The 18,672-nt window shown below is 43.1% G+C and overlaps 1 protein-coding gene across 3 annotated transcripts in view; it reads left to right on the top strand.

Annotated features, from left to right (window-relative positions):
• The window catches only part of galnt13 (polypeptide N-acetylgalactosaminyltransferase 13), a 421,054-nt gene that overhangs the window by 389,670 nt on the left and 12,712 nt on the right, over positions 1–18,672 (top strand). The window contains exons 11-12 of one of the 3 annotated variants that reach the window (XM_078229194.1): positions 27–28; positions 8,857–9,016. The exons of 1 other annotated variant lie outside the window; for it this stretch is intronic. In XM_078229194.1, the coding sequence (XP_078085320.1) occupies positions 27–28; positions 8,857–9,016 (162 nt within the window). Of the gene's footprint in view, positions 1–26; positions 29–8,830; positions 9,017–18,672 lie in introns of those variants that run through there. One more of the 3 variants, XM_078229192.1, reaches the window with a different exon arrangement.

Genomic DNA, 18,672 nt, shown 5'->3' with positions numbered 1-18,672 from the left:
GGACTCCTGAATTGAGTGGTGGGGAGGCGTGTGCTCCTCTGTTCTTGAGGGTTTGGTGGTGCTTCCCCGAACCCTCAAGATTCAGCACACCATGTGGGTAGCACTTGTAATGTCCACATGGTGCCGCTCTCCCTGGCGTGCCAGGTGAATAGCGGGAGGCTGGCGAATGTCCTGTCAAACCCACCTAATGACAATCAAATGAGCGGGTTTGCATAATTACCTTGTGGCCGCCCGCTCTGGGTGGTAACCCAATCGGGGCTGGCAGGGTGGGGCGGGTGAATCCCAAGAGCCCTCAAGCTTGGCCGGAATCCCGATTTTTGGCCGACACCCTATTCACCGGAGCATCAGGATTTCCGCTGTCTGTCTGAAGGGGTTGGAAAATCGCTCCTATTATTTCAAAATTTCAGGCTGGGAAACAGCTGAGTTGCTTTTATGCACAATATTTTCAGTATAAACAGCTAAAACATTCTTCTGAATGCACTGCTGTGATGCTGCATTCCATCGTATACCATCAAGTAAAAATGTTAACACAAACAGAAAATGCTGGAAATACCCAGCCGGTCAAGCAGCATCTGTGGAGAAAGAAACAGGACTTAATGTTTCAGGCTTCTTACTGAGAAAAGTTATAAATGTATTAGGTTTTGGGCAAGAGGTGGGACAGGGACAAAAGGGAAGTCTGTGAGAGAGTCAAAGACAGGAGAGATTGAATGACAGAAGCATTAGTTTTCCAGGGCCGAAGGGAATGGTGGCGGGAAGAAAAGAAAATGAAGAAACAGAAGATGTGCCGAGAGCAGGTGTGTTGCTGTCTGAAAACAGACATAAAATAAAAACCCAAACAAGCAAAGAAAAGGAAACAAAATGGGGCAAAATTATGGTCTGAAATTGTTGAGTGAATGAGTGGTGAGTCTGGAAGTCTGCAAAGTGCCTTATTGAAAGATGAGGTGCTCGTCCTCAGGCTTGCATTGTGTAGGTGGAGGGAGGACAGAGATGTCAGTGTGAGAGAAAGGTGGAGAATTGAAGCTCGAGGTCATGCTTGCAGACTGAATAGAGGTATTCCACAAAACAGTTGCCCAATCTGCATTTGGTCTTCCCAGTGTAATGCAGACCAAAATGTGAGTACTGAGTACAGTAAGCTCAATTGATAAAAGTAGCTGCTTCACTTGGAAGGGCCTTAGACAGCGAGGAGAGAAAAGGTAAAAAGTCCTACTGCATAAAATTTAGTGCATTTGCTTCTATGGGGGGAGGGGGGGCGATATTACCGGCTCGTCATGCCCGTCGATCGACGTGACAAGCTAGTGAGGTTGTGAGAGAGGAGAAAAACCGGGTTCATGCCCAGTTTCTCACCTCTCGCGATCTTACCGGTCCCAATAATGAGCCTCGCGTCCTTGATTTTAATATTAATGAGCTCATTTTAATACGATTAGTGAGCCCGGGCTGCGATCCGTTCGTGCTCACTTGCTTTAACAGCCTCACCGGTGCAAGTTCTCATTGGCGAGGATCACGTATGATCCCCAGCAATGGGGACCAGACCAGTCCCCAGACCCACGGGGACTCACCGGTGGCTCCAGAGGCCAGTAAAGTGCCCTGGGTAGTTGGGGGCAGGGGTGGGCTGTGCCCCTTGGGCAGTGTCAGCCTGACACCCTGGCACTGCCAGTCTAGCACCCGAGGCCTGAAGGGGAGGCTGCACACTCTGCATTGGGGATTCGCCGAGGTGGGGGGTGGGGTTAACAGGGGCAGTTATCAGCTACTGAGGTGAACAGGGATGGCAATCGACTGGCAGGGGGTTGAACAGGGGCAGCGATTGAGGAGGGGCCATGATCAGGGGGGCTGAGATCAGGGAGGGATGCGATGTCTGGGAGTGTGGGGGAGTGATAATCTCTCAGTACACTGTGTGTGTACTCTTGACGCAGTGCACCGGGGGATCAGGGCACATGCACAATAGCGCACTCTAGCTTCCTGCCGTGAATAGACTCCATCCACTCCACCTATTGGTGAGAATCACACTTTGCCCAATTTTTATTCTAAGTGTCATAAGATTTGCTTTTTTCTTTCACCAAGAAACAGATCTGAACCTCTCCCATTTTTACGCCGTTCAGCACTTAGAATTTTTTTGGTCAGATTGTCCCCTGTGAGTTAAATTGGTATAAATTGTACATTCGCACTTGCTGCCAATTTTTCTGTCCTCCTGATTCCCCTCACCCCTCACCCCCACCCCACTCCTGCTGAAACTGCCTTCTTTTAAGAACCCATTTCCAGTATGACTTTCTTCCTTTGACAAATCCAAAGCAATTCATCCAAATAAACATTAAAAAATGTGCTCAGTTACTAGAAACGAGCTCAAAACATGTTGCAGGACTGAAGTTGCTATGGAAACTGAAAATTGGTTAAGAAGGTCTATTCGAGGTATTTTATTGTTTGTCTTCTGACTTAATAAGATGGATTCTTGAATGAGAGCTGTGACAACCTTTAGTCAATATTTATACATAAGGAATTTTATTCCAAATGTGTTGTGTTTAAACTAATGGTTCATGTAATTTTCATTCTTAAATATACTTGTTTTCTGCAGCATTCATTCATTCATGTGTGCTCTGCCCAAAGGCAGCTCCTTGACTTATTATCTGCTGATGCTTCATCCTGAGCTGTGTTCTTGGCAGCGGTGATTTACCATTGCCTTCGTCTCTCAGGGCGAGGAGACACATTAGCTGGAATAGGAATCAAACCCATGCTGCTGACTTTTTTCTGAACCGTGCAGCCTCCTCACCAACATTGAGCTAACAGCCCCCTTTCTAGAGTATAGCTTTAGTTATTTTTAACTAATTGAACTGTTGTAACTTTTTTTACTAGCATAAAGGATAGATCAGTATATTTGGTACTTTGAATTAAAAATGGAAATCACTTGAGTCTTTTACTTGGAGTATGGCCTGAAAATGTAAGACAGGCCCCTTTTGTCGAGAAGGGGGTTATCAAATGGTGAGTCATTGTAGAAAAGCCAGCAGCCAGAAATAATGCAGCATTGTCAAATGCAAGTGAAGATATTGTTTAGTTTTCCTTTTATCTGGAAGAACAAAGGTGATAAAATAACAATGCAAAAAAAAAGGCCACAGTCTACACTATCGGACGATAAGTCATTATGAAACGGATGATTTGTGTTAACTTGTGGCTTATCCCAATTGTCTTCACCAGTGCAGAAGTGCAGATCTAGCTTAGAATAATTGTTGGGACAAAACATTTTAAATGCTTCCTGTTGATATTTGCTCTCAAATCGTTGTAAAAAAATTGAGAAGCTAAGTCTCAGGCAGTAAATACTAAAACTGAATGCTGGAAATACACATCCAAGAATTGCAGATAAAAATTTAATTCACATGAAAAATATTTCCATTTACTGTTTATGAGAATAACAGTCAACACAGTGATTTCATTTTCACTGAATCTACCAAATAGGCACTGTGCCTTCAGCAGTGACTTCAGGTGCAGAGATGCGACAGTAACAATCTCAGAATTATTACTGATAGTCGACCAGCTACTTTCTAAGTTTAGCTCAAAACTATTCACGTTTTATTAAACTATACAAAATACAGGAAAGTACTTTGGAATTAAATATCTTAACTCACAACACATAGCCAATATAACTACTTCAATCTGTCATTTCCATTTGGGTAACCTATCAATCACCGTCATTTATCCTTTGAGTAACATGCTTATATTCAGAATCGTTTGTTTTTGATGTGTGAAGCTTGAAGATATTTGAATACATATTTGAGCTAGGTTAATTTTTTTATGGTTTCAAATTATCACTTGCATTTAATCTGTGACAGTGAAATTGCACTCATATATCCTATATAAATCTGCAGGAGAGTATGTTTAGTTTGGAGACCTCTTATTTAGGCTACCAGCCCTGAAGTGTGTGTTGACTGCAAGGCATTAAGGGAAGCATATGACTGAATTAGTTTAAGGGCAGCACCTTGACTAACGCAGTGATTGCAGGACTAGATAAGAGTGAGTCCCCAGAAAGGGTCTGCGTGATTGTGAAATGATTTGTTCTTATTTTGAAATGCTAAACATATGCCCAAACATTTTTTTTCCAGTAAGTATAATTTAATTAGTGTATTATACGTATTGAGCTCTGGTCTGCTTAGTATTTGTATAGAGAACAATCTCTGACCAAGAGAATGATGTGGAGATGCCGGCGTTGGACTGGGGTAAACACAGTAAGAAGTCTCACAACACCAGGTTAATGGAATGATAACATTTGAAATGTTGCTGTGAAATTACCCCAATTACCTGAATATTTGTTTAAATGTTCCACAACACTTTTAATTCTGCATAGTACCGAGGTATTAGTGCACACACACTTCACCACCATGTTATATGTTTTCAAGAATTTTAGTAATGACTTAATTCAAGCACCTTGCTGTGTGTCCTTTTGTGTACAATCATGAATATTACATGATTGGTAACTAGTATCCAGTATAATCTGACAAATGTACTTCTGAGTTTAGTTCAGGACAATCACAGAAAACCATAACTGTCGTAAGTTTTGATTAAGATTTCTACTGATAATCCAATTTGCTATCTTCACTGCCAGAATAGAAAGAAAAATGAGAGATATGTTCAGGTCAATGTACTAAAATATATTTGATCAGAGTACATCATATTGACCACAAGACCATAACAAAATTTGTGGTATGGTGGCACAGTGGTTAGCACTGCTCCCTCACAGCGCCAGGGACCTGGGTTCAGTTCCTGGCTTGGGTCACTGTCTGTGCGGAGTCTGCACGTTCTCCCTGTGTCTGCATGGGTTTCCTCCGGTTTCCTCCCACAATCCAAAAGACATGCTGGTTAGGTGCATTGGCCATGCTAAATTCTCCCTCAGTGTACCCGAACAAGCGCCAGCATGTGGCAACTAGGTGATTTTCACAGTAACTTCATTGTAGTGCTAATGTAAGCCTACTTGTGACTAATAAATTAATCTTTATGTAACTGGTAAACATGTTTCTTTGAAGAATAGAATATATTTATTTGTGGATTATATTTTTAATTTTTACTCAACTTGTAACAATACATTGCCTGCTTCATAATGTTTGCTTGCACTTAGCTGTAATGATTAGATTAGTTTAGTAATAAATTTACATGATTTTGTGCCAAAACTATCATAGACTTTTGTCATTTCCCCATTATCTGTGAGTACTGTATGTCTATTACAATAATTGCTCTTGTAGGTAATCCTACCTCTATTTTTACACATCCCATACCTAAGGTGTAGTGATTGTCATTTTCCTGCAATGTGTCATTTTATGCAACTTTTATTACAACAGAAATGAGATATCTAGATGATAGACAAAATTTCAACATTTTTTCCATGTTGTTTAGATTTTTAAACAAATTATTTATGTGAACGTTTGTTATACAGAATGTGAATTTTGAACATTCTATATCACTCATTCGTTCATTTATTTTCCATTATTTTGAATCCTGCTGTTTAAAAGCTGTGTCGTTTAAAGTTATTTTAAAGTTTATTTATTAGTGCCACAAATAGGCATACATTAACACTACAATGAAGTTACTGTGAAAATCCCCTAGTCACCACACTCCGGCAACTGTTCGAGTACACTGAGGGAGAATTTATCATGGCCAGTGCACCTATCCAGCACATCTTTCGGACTATGGGAGGAAATCTGAGCACCCGGAGGAAACCCACGCAGACACAGGGAGAACGTGCAAATTCCACACAGTCACCCAATCCAGGAATCAAACCCAAGTCCCTGGCGCTGTGAGGCAGCAGTGCTAACCACTGTACCACCTTGCCACCTCATTTTAGTATTTGTTTACTATCAGCGAACCATTATCACTATCAGCAGTAAGATTTATACATTAAGTAATGACAAGGATACCTCTTGTTGCATTGTGTTTAATAGATCAGTACTAAAATGCTGCATAGGACTGAAGTCCATTTTTTTGATAAATAGTGAACCACGGAAGCCTTCACAGCATATCTATAATGAAGCAGTGCATAGCATCAGAGGAATTTAATGCTACTACATGATCAGTATGAAAAAAATAGCATGAGTAGAGGAATAAACTTGAGTTAATAGTTCCAGTATTTATGAGGAGGCTGGACGGATACAGGTGAGACTGAAAATGACTGAAGGATCTTGCAAGACCTCATTGATGTTTGGTAACTTTGTCTCCTGTCTAGAACCATTCCCCACATTGGCAGTCAGGGCCCCCAGAGTAATCCCTGGAAATCTGGAGGGTGAACACAGTAAGAAGTCTCACAACACCAGGTTAAAGTCCAACAGGTTTATTTGGTAGCAAATACCATAGGCTTTCGGAGCGCTGCTCCTTCGTCAGATGGAGTGGAAATGTTACAGAGGCCTGGTACCAGGAAGCTGACAAACTGATCCATGGGGTGGGGGGTGAGTGAAGACTGGTGATCAGGGCTGTAGAAGGTCAAAGATTTCGTTGAGGAACCTTCTACTCATTATCCCCACAAGGAAGGCTGAAACAGCTCCTTACCTTAGGGACTGATAGCTCCAACTCTCATTTCACTGCTGAATTTGGAAACCCGGGAAGCAGCAGTAAATTTCAAATTGGGATCCCAATTGTACTTTGAGAGCCCAATTTAAATATGTTAATAAAGCGTTTTGCTGCTGCATGGTGGATCACACAGATGCACTGATATCAGACAGCATAAAAATAGCAGCTGCCCAGTGTGGGGAAGGTTAAGGCTGCATTCCACACAACCAACTGCCCACAGTATAGGGGGCGTTTAGATCAACGTCAATATTTCGGGTTGATGAACTATCAGAACTGATAGACGAGTGGCATGGTGGCACAATGGTTAGCATTGCTGCCTCACAGTACCAGGGACTTGAGTTCAATTCTGGCCTTGGGTGACTGTCTGTCTGTGTAGAGTTTGCACATTCTCTCTGTGTCTGCGTGGGTTTCCTCTGGGTGCTCCAGTTTCTTTCCACAATCCAAAGATGTGTAGGTTAGGTGGATTGGCCATGCTAAATTGTCCCTTGGTGTCCCAAGATGTGTAGGTTAGGGGGATCAGCGGGTATATACGTGGAGTTACAGGGAATAGAGCCTGGGTGAGGTGCTCTTTTGGAGAGTTGGTGTAGACTCGATGAGCCGAATGGCCGCCTTCTGCACTCTCGGCACTCTATGGTATCAGATTGCTCATTGTGTAAAAATCTTTCGATAGTATTTAACTGGTAGCTCTCACTCTTCAGCAAGATGATGGTTGACTCTGGTTTCAAAACCACTAATTTCTTGGGTTCACCAGCCACAGTTTAGGTCACTTTTATCAGAATAGCTTGAGATTGTTTTCAACATATTTGTGGTTGGTTTATGAAGCAACTTTTCTCAGCAGAATAAGAAGAACATTTGAAGTTGAGATGGGATGAAGAGATTGTTAAACATTTTTGTAAATTAGTAAATACACTTTCTCATTAGAAATGTTAGCCACTTCTATTATTTTCAATGGGATTTACCAATCATTTTAGTTGGATTAAAGTAATTTCATACTCTGCCTGTCACAAACAGCCAAGGAGCATGTTGTTTGGTTCAATCAGCTAGTTTATGGGACTGTGGCTTATGTACTTGATCAGATTATTGTTCACTGTGTGTTGCGCAAAGTCACAAATGGGCCAAAGGCTGCTACTTTTAGACCTGCAAGGTGTCCAGTCTACCTGACATTACCTGGAAAGGCAAAGTATTTCAAAACTTTGAACATCTGGTTAAGCAAGCCATTTCGCACTGTTACTATGTAGCGGCGATGTAAGTCATATTTTCCAGTGATAGGATGCAGCTATGTGCCTACCACATAGTTGAGCAACATCATGTATAGATTACAGTACCAGTCAATACCAGGTATTTAGGATGTGCACGTTAATGATGGCTGATGAAATCAAACAACATGTTCCTCAGCCTGCTTGTAATAGGCAAAGTAAAGGCCATATTTAACCAGCGCACACTTGTGAAACCCAAAACAGAATATCTACTTTGATCATTTGAAATTTGGCATTTTTATCTGTTCTGATGAGTACAAGACAAAATGTTTTGGCAACCTTTTTCAGCAAAACTGTATAAAGGCAAATTGTATTGTTCCTAGCCTTGAAATTCCATGCGAGTTAAACTAGGTTTACGTCACCTCCAGGATTTTTTCTACTGCCTCAGGGCAAAGCCTCTTTATGCCCTCTAAGGGACAAATAGCAGGCAGACTCTAATATAGGGACACCATCAGCTATATCTACTGCTGTCACTCCTCAGTTGTGACCTGGCATTTGTGCAGCCACCTCTATTTTGAGAGATTAGAGGTAAACTGGGACATCGGGCAAATCTACCTGTGAAGTTTGTTTTTAAGTTAATCAGATCAACCCCTTTGTACGAAGGTGAGGAAGAGCAAAGCCAGGAGAGGGGATTCACGCAACCACGATCCCATCCTTCCATCTTCCTCACTGCCCATCTCAACCACGGGCAGCAGGATGCCAGAGAAGCATCCAAAATGACTCTTGATGCCATCTGGCCCATGAAACCCTAGTTGCCACCTGTTGACAGCAAAAAACAGCAGGACCAGTGCTGAAGAAGGCAGTGATTTCAGAATATCCTCTGGGGATTGTTAGCTGAGGAATTTGGGGCAAATGTTCTTTTTACTTTATAAATAGTTACAGTATAAATAAGATGAATGAGTTATAGCTTATTATTAGATTGGCTCTCTATACTTAGTTAAATTTAAAATCATTTCTCATTTTAAATGGCTATGTACTTTGCCTTTCTGATTATATTTGTGCATGTTCTAGCTCTTCATTTCTTTTCTGTCACACAGAAGCACTTATTTGTTCATATAGATAGCCAATTATGCCTATCAACTAGGAAACTGGACAATGGGAAATATGTTCCTGCTTTGGAGAGCTGCACTGACAGCCCTTTGCATCTATGGAACCTAAGGAACTACACTCGTCAAGAAGTTTTCAGGAATATTTTTTACAGCCCAACTGATTATTTTCTTTAACATAACCTAAAAGGTAGAGGTCAGTAATTTAATCATGCTTTGTGAAATTATGTTGTGGTCGCTATGTAGTATTTATGGTTATGGTATTGATTTAGAATTGAGTCAAATGTAATTTTGCAATGATATTTGACTTGCATATGGAGACTATAAATATCAGAAACTGTTAGTTGGCAGAAAATAAATCACCCAGTGACCTGGCTGCAATATTCAAAATTACATTGTCAATAAGATGTGTTTGCTTTCCAAAGTCTTACATTACAACAACGGCTACATTTCAGAAGTATTTTATTGGCCGTAAAGTACTTTGGGAATCACATGGTTGTGAAAGACATTATACAAGTGCAGGCCTTTCTTTTATAATTCACCATTTCCTAATGTCCATTTATTTATCAAGCTTTCACTAAATTAAGGGACTGGTAATTGTTTCTTTTAGCAAAATAATAAAACTTTTTCTCTCAAGAATTGACAAGAAAATGCTATGCTCAAATTTTTAAATCACATTTTAGAGGCAGTGTTTCTGCAGCTCTGTCAGTGGGTCATTGATTATGGAGAATAAAGGATATGTTTTTGTTACAAGAGGAATTTCAGTCCCAATATATATGCTTGCAGTGGTATGGTGCTTGCTGTGAGCGATGGCTTTGTCCCTGCTGTATGTTTGATCCTGCAATGCTGAAGTATCACCAAAATAACATTTCTGGTCACTTGTGGGAAACATAAACAATTAAGCAATCCGAAGGTAACCGCACATGTATTTCATAAAAAAGTACCCATTCCAGTATCTGAAGTGGCAGCAGTGGTTTGGTGAGTAGCACTCTCGCCTCTGCGTTATAAGGTTCTGGGTTCAAGAACCACTCTGGTGCTTGAGCACAAATGTCAAACCTGACACTCCAGTGCTGTACAGAGGGAGTGCTGCACTATAAGAGGGGCTGTATTTACAATGAGACATTAAACTGAGGCCTCATCTGCCCTCTCAGTGGGCATAAAAGATCCCACAGCACTATTTTGAAATAGAGCAGAGGAGGGATCCTGGTATCCTGGTTAATATTCATCTTTCAACCTATATGGCACAAATAGATTATCTGGTCCTTATCACAGTGCTGTTTGTGGAAGTTTGCTAAGCATTTATTAGCTACCGCACCCAATACATTACAAAAGTGACCACACTTAGGTTTCTGTAAAGAGCTTTGAAGTGTCCAGTGGTTGTGAAAGGCAGTATAAAAATGCACTTGTTTCCCTTGTTTTCATGTTTCTCAATAGCACAATAACATTTGGACCATATCACAGAATATCAAAAATCATAAAATAATCCAAAAGTTAGAATGGGCAGGTTTTCTTACAATAAAAATGCTTTAATTTATTAACAGGTGCAACTGTAAAGGATACGTCAAGAATTTTGAAAAAATGCAGTAAAATTTGACTGTGTAAACTAATGATTGAATAATTCCATTGGAGAGAACATAGTTAATCTGCACTTCATTTTCCCTTTGCATCTGTAGACCGTACATTCTATATGAATGAACCACTGAACTGCATGGAATTACAAACTCACTGAAGTTGTTCCAAATTTAGCAGAATGCCTTGGGCCCCACAAATTCTAGCATCCAGAAAGTCCATCGGGGAAGAATTTCCATTCACCAGTTAACCTCAATGTTAACCCTATCTAAAATCCTGGAGCCTGCTAATTTGAAAACTGTTGGATGGCACAAGGACCTGAGTCCCGCCAACAATTGGTTACTTCCACCAAGTGAGCCTGTATAACCCATTGTAAGGTTGGAGGGAGTGCCCAGAACCAGTGTCGTCTGCAATAGTTGACAGGGACCTGTGCTATGCAGACTAATTTAAATTTGTATCTGAACCAGTTGCAAGGCTGAAGTCTACAAACCTTTCCCGGCTCGATGTGGATGTTAACTAAAATACATCAAAGGAGGGATACTTAATGAGGCTGGCAGGAAATCAACTGTTTATGTATTAGGGAAAGAGGCAGCAGTGACTGTTGGTCTTATTATCCTGGTTCATTTGAATAATCCTGTAATATAGGAACTGGCACCAAAAATCTCCATCTCCGTTCGCAGCCAGAACCGCTGAGAGTGAATGGAGTTTTGGCTGGAATGTCCAAATTCTCCATTCCTACTTGCAGTTGGGTGGCCATGGACAAGATTGGAGAATCCCACCCTCATTTAATGACCTGACAAGGGTAAATTAAATAAGAGATGAGTCACTGAATGCCATGAATGCACTGTCAACCCCTTGGTACCATACTATTTATTACTTCTTGCCCTTAATGGCCAGTTGCTGTTTGTTAGGGCTGTAAAGTGCACCATTCAGCTCCATGTTCCATTTGCATATCAATCTTCCTATACAATTTTCCATATATGCAATGGGACGAACAAATGGATTCCTATAAGCAGACTTATAAAACTTGTTCCACAACAAGCAGTTTTTTTTAGTTTAGTAAAGTTGTAATTTCTTTTGTCTGTGGGATGTGGGCATCATTGGCTAGGCCAATTCCATCTCTAATTGCCCTTGAGAAGCTGGTACTGAACAGACTTCCCGAACTGCTGCAGTCCATGTGATACGGGTACACCGCTGTTAGGGAGGGAGTTCCAGGATTTTGATCCTATATAGTAACAGAGAATAATGTCCCAAGACATTTAGAATCATAGAATCCCTACAGTGCAGGAGGAATTTACAGTGCAGGAGAAATATAACCACTTCTAAATTCAGCATAACAATTTTAAACAGCTAGACCGTGCTCCATATGGGACACTCGCCACACTCCAACTAATCAGCATCGCCCCCCCCCCCCCCCCAACCATGGTAATGTCAACCCCCCCCCCCCTCCCTGACACCCCACCCCCCCATGGGATTTCCACCCACTGCCTGACCCTACCCCCTGCAACCAGCGGACCTGACAATAAGATCCTACCATTCCCCGACCTCACTCACCACCCCTGCCACCCCCACCTCCCACCCCACCCGCACGACCTGATCCGCTCCCTCTCTTGTGAATTGTAACAGGCCAGGACTTTACACCACTGGGTGGAGGTTATAGCCCAAGGCTTTTCCTTATTTTCTTAACTTTTTTAAATTAGATTTTGGCTGGAATCTTATCACCGTTCACGTGGTGGGATTTTCCCATCCCGATGCAGTGAACGGAGATTTGGGTGAGTGCCAAATTCTCCGACCTCGCTGTCGCGGGAGCGTGGCATGAACGGCAGGTCAGTTTGTGCCCTTTTTCTTTCTCACAGCATGTTTTCAAAGTGAGATCAAAGATGTAGAAGGGACAATATTCTGAGCAGGTATGTGATCGACACCCTTTGTCTTTAATGGAAAGAAATCCTTGTATAGAACTATCCTCAGCTGGATAGGCAGATGTAACCAAGGCTGAAAGTAAGTATACAAGAGAAAAAATTACCCTCCTCAGATCCTTTAACTGGATCAGAATCCAGGTTTGAATGCCTTCTCCCGTGGAAAGTTTGGTTTTGGGGGCTGGCATTTAATTGGGCAGGAAGGTGGCAGGTGGGATTCTGCTGCCTTCCTGTCTCTGCCACCAACTGATGCCCACTTAAAAGGCTCACCCCACTGCTGCTGGTATTTACCATGTGAGTGGCTCGAAAAGCAAACCTTGCCAGGCAGTCTGATCAACTCTTATGAAATAAAATAGTTTTGACCATGGATTGGAGGGGGTGGGGGTGGAATTAATATGTTTTAGAACTTTGAAAAGTTATTCCCAATGTCTGTGCGTTGTTACAACATACATTTAAAGATAAACATAAACAAACAAACTGAGCATCTATAACTTTAAAATTCCATACACTATAGTTGGATTCAGCTCCGGGTGTGGGTGGGGGGGAGGGTTCTAATGCCACCTCATGGTCAATGGCGGGGGCACAGTACAGCTATGAAAATTACAAAGGGATACAAAGCTGCAGGATGAAACTCTAGGCAGTCTCCTAAATCTCTGGACAATCAAACCTTTAGAAATTAGAGAGACATGGGACAAAGGGCAATCATCTAAATTGGGAAATGATAAAATTGGGACAGTTAATCACCCTGCTGTGGGGTTTGGGTGGAGTCCCTTTTGGTTAGGCACTTAGTGCCTGATGAAATGAGCAGCCATTAGAAAGGCAAGTACAGTGACAGCCATCCCCAATCTCACTGCCAACCTCCTTCCCCCTCCCCTGTGACCTCACCCTTGCAACCCTCACTTCTGGCTTGGGTCCCTCAATGATCCAGGGGCTCAGGTAGGTGCTTAGGTAGGTGCACAGGTAGGTGCATTAAGGGCAGCAGCCTCCATCTCCCCTGTGGTACTGCTGAGTATGCCTCTGATTGGCTGGAAGCTTTCAGAAAACAGAATTTCTGCCTCCGGACCCTTTCCCGAGAAAGATTTGAAGATTTGATTTATTATTGTCACTTGTATTTAACATACAATGAAAAGTATTGTTTCTTGCGTGCTATACAGACAAAGCATACTGTTCATAGAGAAGGAAACGAGAGAGTGCAGAATGTAGTGTTACAGTCATAGGTAAGGCGTAGGGAGAGATCAACTTAATGCAAGGTAAGTCCATTCAAAAATCAGACAGCAGCAGGGAAGAAGCTGTTCTTGAGTTGGTTGATACGTGACCTCAGACTTTTGTATCTTTATCCCAACGGAAGAAGGTGGGAGAGAGAATGGCCGGGATGCGTGGGGTCTTTAATAATGCTGGCTGCTTTGCCGAGGCAATGGGACAGAGTCAATGGATGGGAGGTTGGTTTGCGTGATGGATTGGGCTACATTCACGACCTTTTGTAGTTCCTTGCGGTCTTGGGCAGAGCAGGAGCCATACCAAGCTGTAAAGCAGAAAGAATGCTTTCTATAATGCATCTGTAAAAGTTGGTGAGAGCCGTAGCTGACATGCCAAATTTCCTTCATTTTCTGAGGAAGTAGAGGCATTGGTGGGCTTTCTTAACTATAGTGTTGGCATGGGGGGACCAGGACAGGTTGTTGGTGATCTGGACACCTAAAAACTTGAAACCCTTTCTACATCGTCCCCATTGTTCTCCTTTACGCTTCCTGAAGTCGATGACAATCTACTTCATTTTGTTGACATTGAGGGAGGGATTATTGTTGCCGCAACTGTACTCTGTCTCATCATTGTTTGAGATCTGACCCACTACGGTGGTGTCGTCAGCAAACTTGAAAGTCAAATTGGAGGGGAATTTGGCCACACAGTCATAGGTGTATAAGGAGTATAGTAGGGGCTGAGGTCACAGCCTTGTGGGGCACTGGTGTTGAGGATGACCGTGGAGGAGGTGTTGTTGCCTATCCTTACTGAAAGCCTGCCGCTGCCCAGTTAAGTATCTAATGTAGCAAGGTTTCCCCAAAGGAGGAGATGTGGGGCACTCAAGAATACATAATGAGGCTTGTCTGAGAGTTCAGATATTCTGATGAAACACCTTGACTGCTCTGGCACTCTGTACAATTGACAGCAGAGATCAATGTTTATTTACACATGGCTAAGAGGTTTCAGGCACGTGCTTGCTTGCTGTTTCTGTTATTGGTACTTTAAAGGGTGTGGATGATTGACACTTTTATTGAGCTGCAGTGAAAGGGTTTTTAAAACATAATGGAAAATAATCAATGAATGACTGTTTTTAAAATCCATTTTTGTACACTCCATTGCCACTATAGGTTCATTACTTCTGTGCAGTAGATAGTAGGTGAATGGAAATGGGCATGCCATAACTAGGCATAGGGGGCAATAAGCAGCCATGGGGAGTGGGTGGAGGGGTGTAGCTTAACATGAAGGGCATGAGGAGGATCTTTTGAACTCACCTTTTAAAAGGCCTCCTCATGCAAGTAGGGTTCACAAATCCTCTGAAGTGCTTTGAGCCACGAATCTAGCCTAACTCCATAAACACTGCAGAGGAGTTGCACATGCCTATGTCACCAATAGAGCTGGCCGGGTCAGGAGTGTCAGGTGTGGGCTCGCAATATGAACTAGTTCACACCTTTAAAAGGCACTTCTGAAAATCACATAGTCCAGGAATAGGGCCAGAATTCCGGAATGGGACCTGTGCACTATTTTTAAATGGCTCCCGTGTCATCCTAGTCTGACGGAAATCCAGGCCAGTATCTCAGACACTCACGTGGAATTGGCATTAGACCTATTTCATATGTCAATGAGGGGCTTAATACCGCTTCGATGTCCATGTACTCCAGAATACACAGGCCTCCCGAGGGACACAGCCATCTGCCCCACCCTTCGTAATTATCAAAGGACCACGGCAGCTGAGCCAAGCAGCCTGAAACTGGAATTCTGGCAGAGAGTGAGTTGCGTCTGTATACGTGGCATATGTCACACATGAAGATCTGGATTCTGATCAGTGAGGACCAGAGTGAGTTGTCACCATTGACTCTGACAATGGAGCTGTATTCATCGGTGACATCCATCCCAATCACTGAAACAAAATCCAGGGTCTAATTTCAGGCGAGCCTTAGGTCTACTGAATGGAGTGCATACCTGATGCATGCTATGGAATATGCATCTGAAAACTGGTCAGATTTTTACTCTATTCCTTTTCAGGGTCATGTTTCCAAAAGCTAGAATGGATAGTTTAAACTTAGGACACTTCGTTCTCATGCCTACATTATGCTTTCCTTTGCTGAAGCACATTGCAAGTGGTAATACGTGAAAAACCCTACACAGCAATGTTGTTTTGATGCTTGTATTCGTAGTTACTTTATACTTTGTTATTTTAATCTTTGCAGAAGGAATCACTTCCTGGGTGAATGAAGATGAACTGTCTACACAGTGAGAACAAAAAACAAATGCAATGTGCAAATAAATATTTCCTTTTCTCAAGGAAATAATAACTTGCCTTGAGGATCCTGCAGGCATTGGCAGAATATCAGTGCACCAGAAATATACATGGTATTTTTGGGGCTGTTACTCAAATGCTTCAGGATACGCGCCAAAGCAGATTTGCTATAAACAAAGATGGAAAGACAAAATGAATTCAGGCACCTGAATCTTGGAAATGTGTTTGAAGAGCAGGAGCTTGTCAAAAGGTAGAGCAGTCTCCATGGAAATGGCCAGATACAGGATGCTGTAGAATAGGAATCTCAAGGCATTGGCAACCTCAGAATAGAGGAGTTGATTTGTTGGGAGTAAATGAGTCTCTACATATGTTAATTGAAGAATTCATGTAAAAAGACAGGAAACAAAATAGGGACACAATGTGAAACCACCTGCAACATTCCCAGCTTGGGTCACTGTCTGTGTGGAGTTTGCACGTCCTCCCCGTGTCTGCGTGGATTTCCTCCGGGTGCTCCGGTTTCCTCCCACACTCCAAAGATGTGCAGGTTAGGTGGATTGGTCATGCTAAATTGCCCCTTATTACCAGGAGGATTAGAAGGGTAAATACGAGGGGTTAAAGGGATGGGGCCTGGGTGGGATTGTTGTTGGTGTAGGCTCGATGGGCCGAATGGCCTCCTTCTGCACTGTCGGGCTTCTGTGAGTCTTCTATAAGAAAATGTCTCAATGTTAGTAGTGGTGACTAAAAGCTTGGTGAAGAGAAGGTATAAGAAGGGTGTTACAGTAGACAGTGGAGAGGCAGAGAGATTCAGAAAAGCTTGAAAGGCCTGGAACTTGAGACTTACCAACTTAAGACATAACCACTAATAGGACGAGGAAGGGAGTGCGGGATGTGGGAAAGGTTAAAGTTGGAGTGGGCCAAGTTTTCAGGGAGTAACAGGGCTGAAAGAGATTGTAGAGATCAGGAGGAGCAAGACTAAAAGAGAATTTGACACAAAGGGACAAATTTTCCCATTCTGCCCACCACTGGAATCATAGCAGGCGAGGGGTAGACCGTAGAAAGGTCCGTTGACCTCAGATGGGATTTTCCAGTTTCGGGACGAGCGTGGCCAGAAAGTCCCGCTGATGGATGGGAATTTTAATTTGGAGTGTTGAGGGAACAAGGGCTGGATTTTATAGGGCATTGTCTTCCCTGCTCCACCGCGTCCGCAGCCCCTTACTAAAAGGCCATCCATCGACCCATCCAAAAGACTGCTGTCCCTGTAACTATGTTATGCTCGAAACAGCCTTAATTGTTCAGGGTGAGACTTCTGTCCTTCTCTTGGAGGAAGTCCCACCTAAGAGAGACCAACAGATTGGCAGGCAGCTCTATAGCTCCCGCAGTGCCATGTTCAAAGAGTGGCAATGGCTGGGACTACAGGCAGTCCCCAAGAAGGAGAAATGAAGGAGCCCGGACTTCAAGGTAAGTCTCGGGTTTTGGATGGGCCTGGCTGGCAGACTCTAGTGAGGGGGTTGGGAGGCTGAGTTTGAGAGGCCAGTTGGAAGATCTAAAGGATGGTATCATCTTTGGGTAGGGTGCCTTTGATAAGCACAGGAGACGCCTGAAAAAGATGTCCTCCCTCTTCTTGCCCAAGAGCAGCTCTTGTAGTGAAAGCTGTCTGGCTTCCCACGTGGCCTCAACTGTCCCCTGCCACAGGCAAATTTGTAGCAGAGACAGAATGGGATCCTTAAATGGCCATTAATTGACCATGAAGGGCCTCAATCCACTCACTGTAAAATAGTAGACAGGTCAGGGTGGGTGGGGAGGCAATGGGGAGGCCATGCACTTTATTTTATAAAACCCCCAACCCCAACTTTCAAGGGACTGTAAAATGCAGCTCCAAGAACAAGACTAGTTCAGGAAGCATAGGGATGAACAGGATATTAGTTAGGAAGCTCAGCTCAGAGACAAAGGGGCCATATCGATAGTGACCAGAGTAATTCAATCTTAGGTTATAGGAGATATAATCAGTGGCAAGTTGACTGAATTTGTATTGGGGATCAAAGACAATGGCACCAATCTTCCCAAAATTGTAGCAAATGCAGAATTGGATATCAGACATGCAGGCTAATAGTACAGAGGCAGTCTAGAGGATGGTGGCGAGAGAGAGAGAGACAAAACTGTGTGGTATCAATGCACATCTGAATTTGATATAATGGGGGGTGATCTTACCATTGCGCCCCACTGGGGCGAACTGCTAAGATCGCAAGAGAGCCAGGAAATCACGTTCACGCCTGATTTCTTGCCTCTCGCATTCTTACTGGCACCGGATATCCAGCGAGGTCAGCCTTGCGCCCATATCTGGCGCCAAGCTGAATAAATTATTTAAATTAAATTGAAATATATTTTGCATTGAATTAATGAGCCCAGGACGTTTATCATCTGGGCTCACTTGGCCTCAGCGGGAGAGGTTCTCTCCATCGAGAATCACAGTTGGTCCCAGGAATGAGGACCAGACATGATGGCTTTACTGGTAGAACCGGAGGCCATTGAGGCTCCCTGTGGAGAGATCAGGGGCAAGATGGGAGTGCCCCTTGGGCAGTGCCAGCCTGGCAAACTGGCACTGCCCACCAGGCACCCTGGCACTGCCCACTGGACATCAGGCAGTGAAGGGATCAGGGGCCTGAGGGGCAGGGCCTACTGGGAGGCCACAGCTGGAAGGAAAATGCCCTCCAGGGCACCAAATCTGGAAAGTCCACCTGCAGATGCTCCCCTGACCCATTGCTACAGCTTCTGAGGTCCAGATTTGTGATTCCCCAGTTGTATTTTTCCAAATGTTTTATTCCTATTTCTAATAGTGACTGGCATTTCTCTTGTGC

The sequence above is a fragment of the Mustelus asterias genome, chromosome 14 (assembly GCF_964213995.1).
Source record: "Mustelus asterias chromosome 14, sMusAst1.hap1.1, whole genome shotgun sequence".
NCBI lineage: Eukaryota > Metazoa > Chordata > Chondrichthyes > Carcharhiniformes > Triakidae > Mustelus > Mustelus asterias.
The sequence above is the reverse complement of the archived record's forward strand: the minus strand, read 5'-3'. Positions and strand labels throughout refer to the sequence as shown.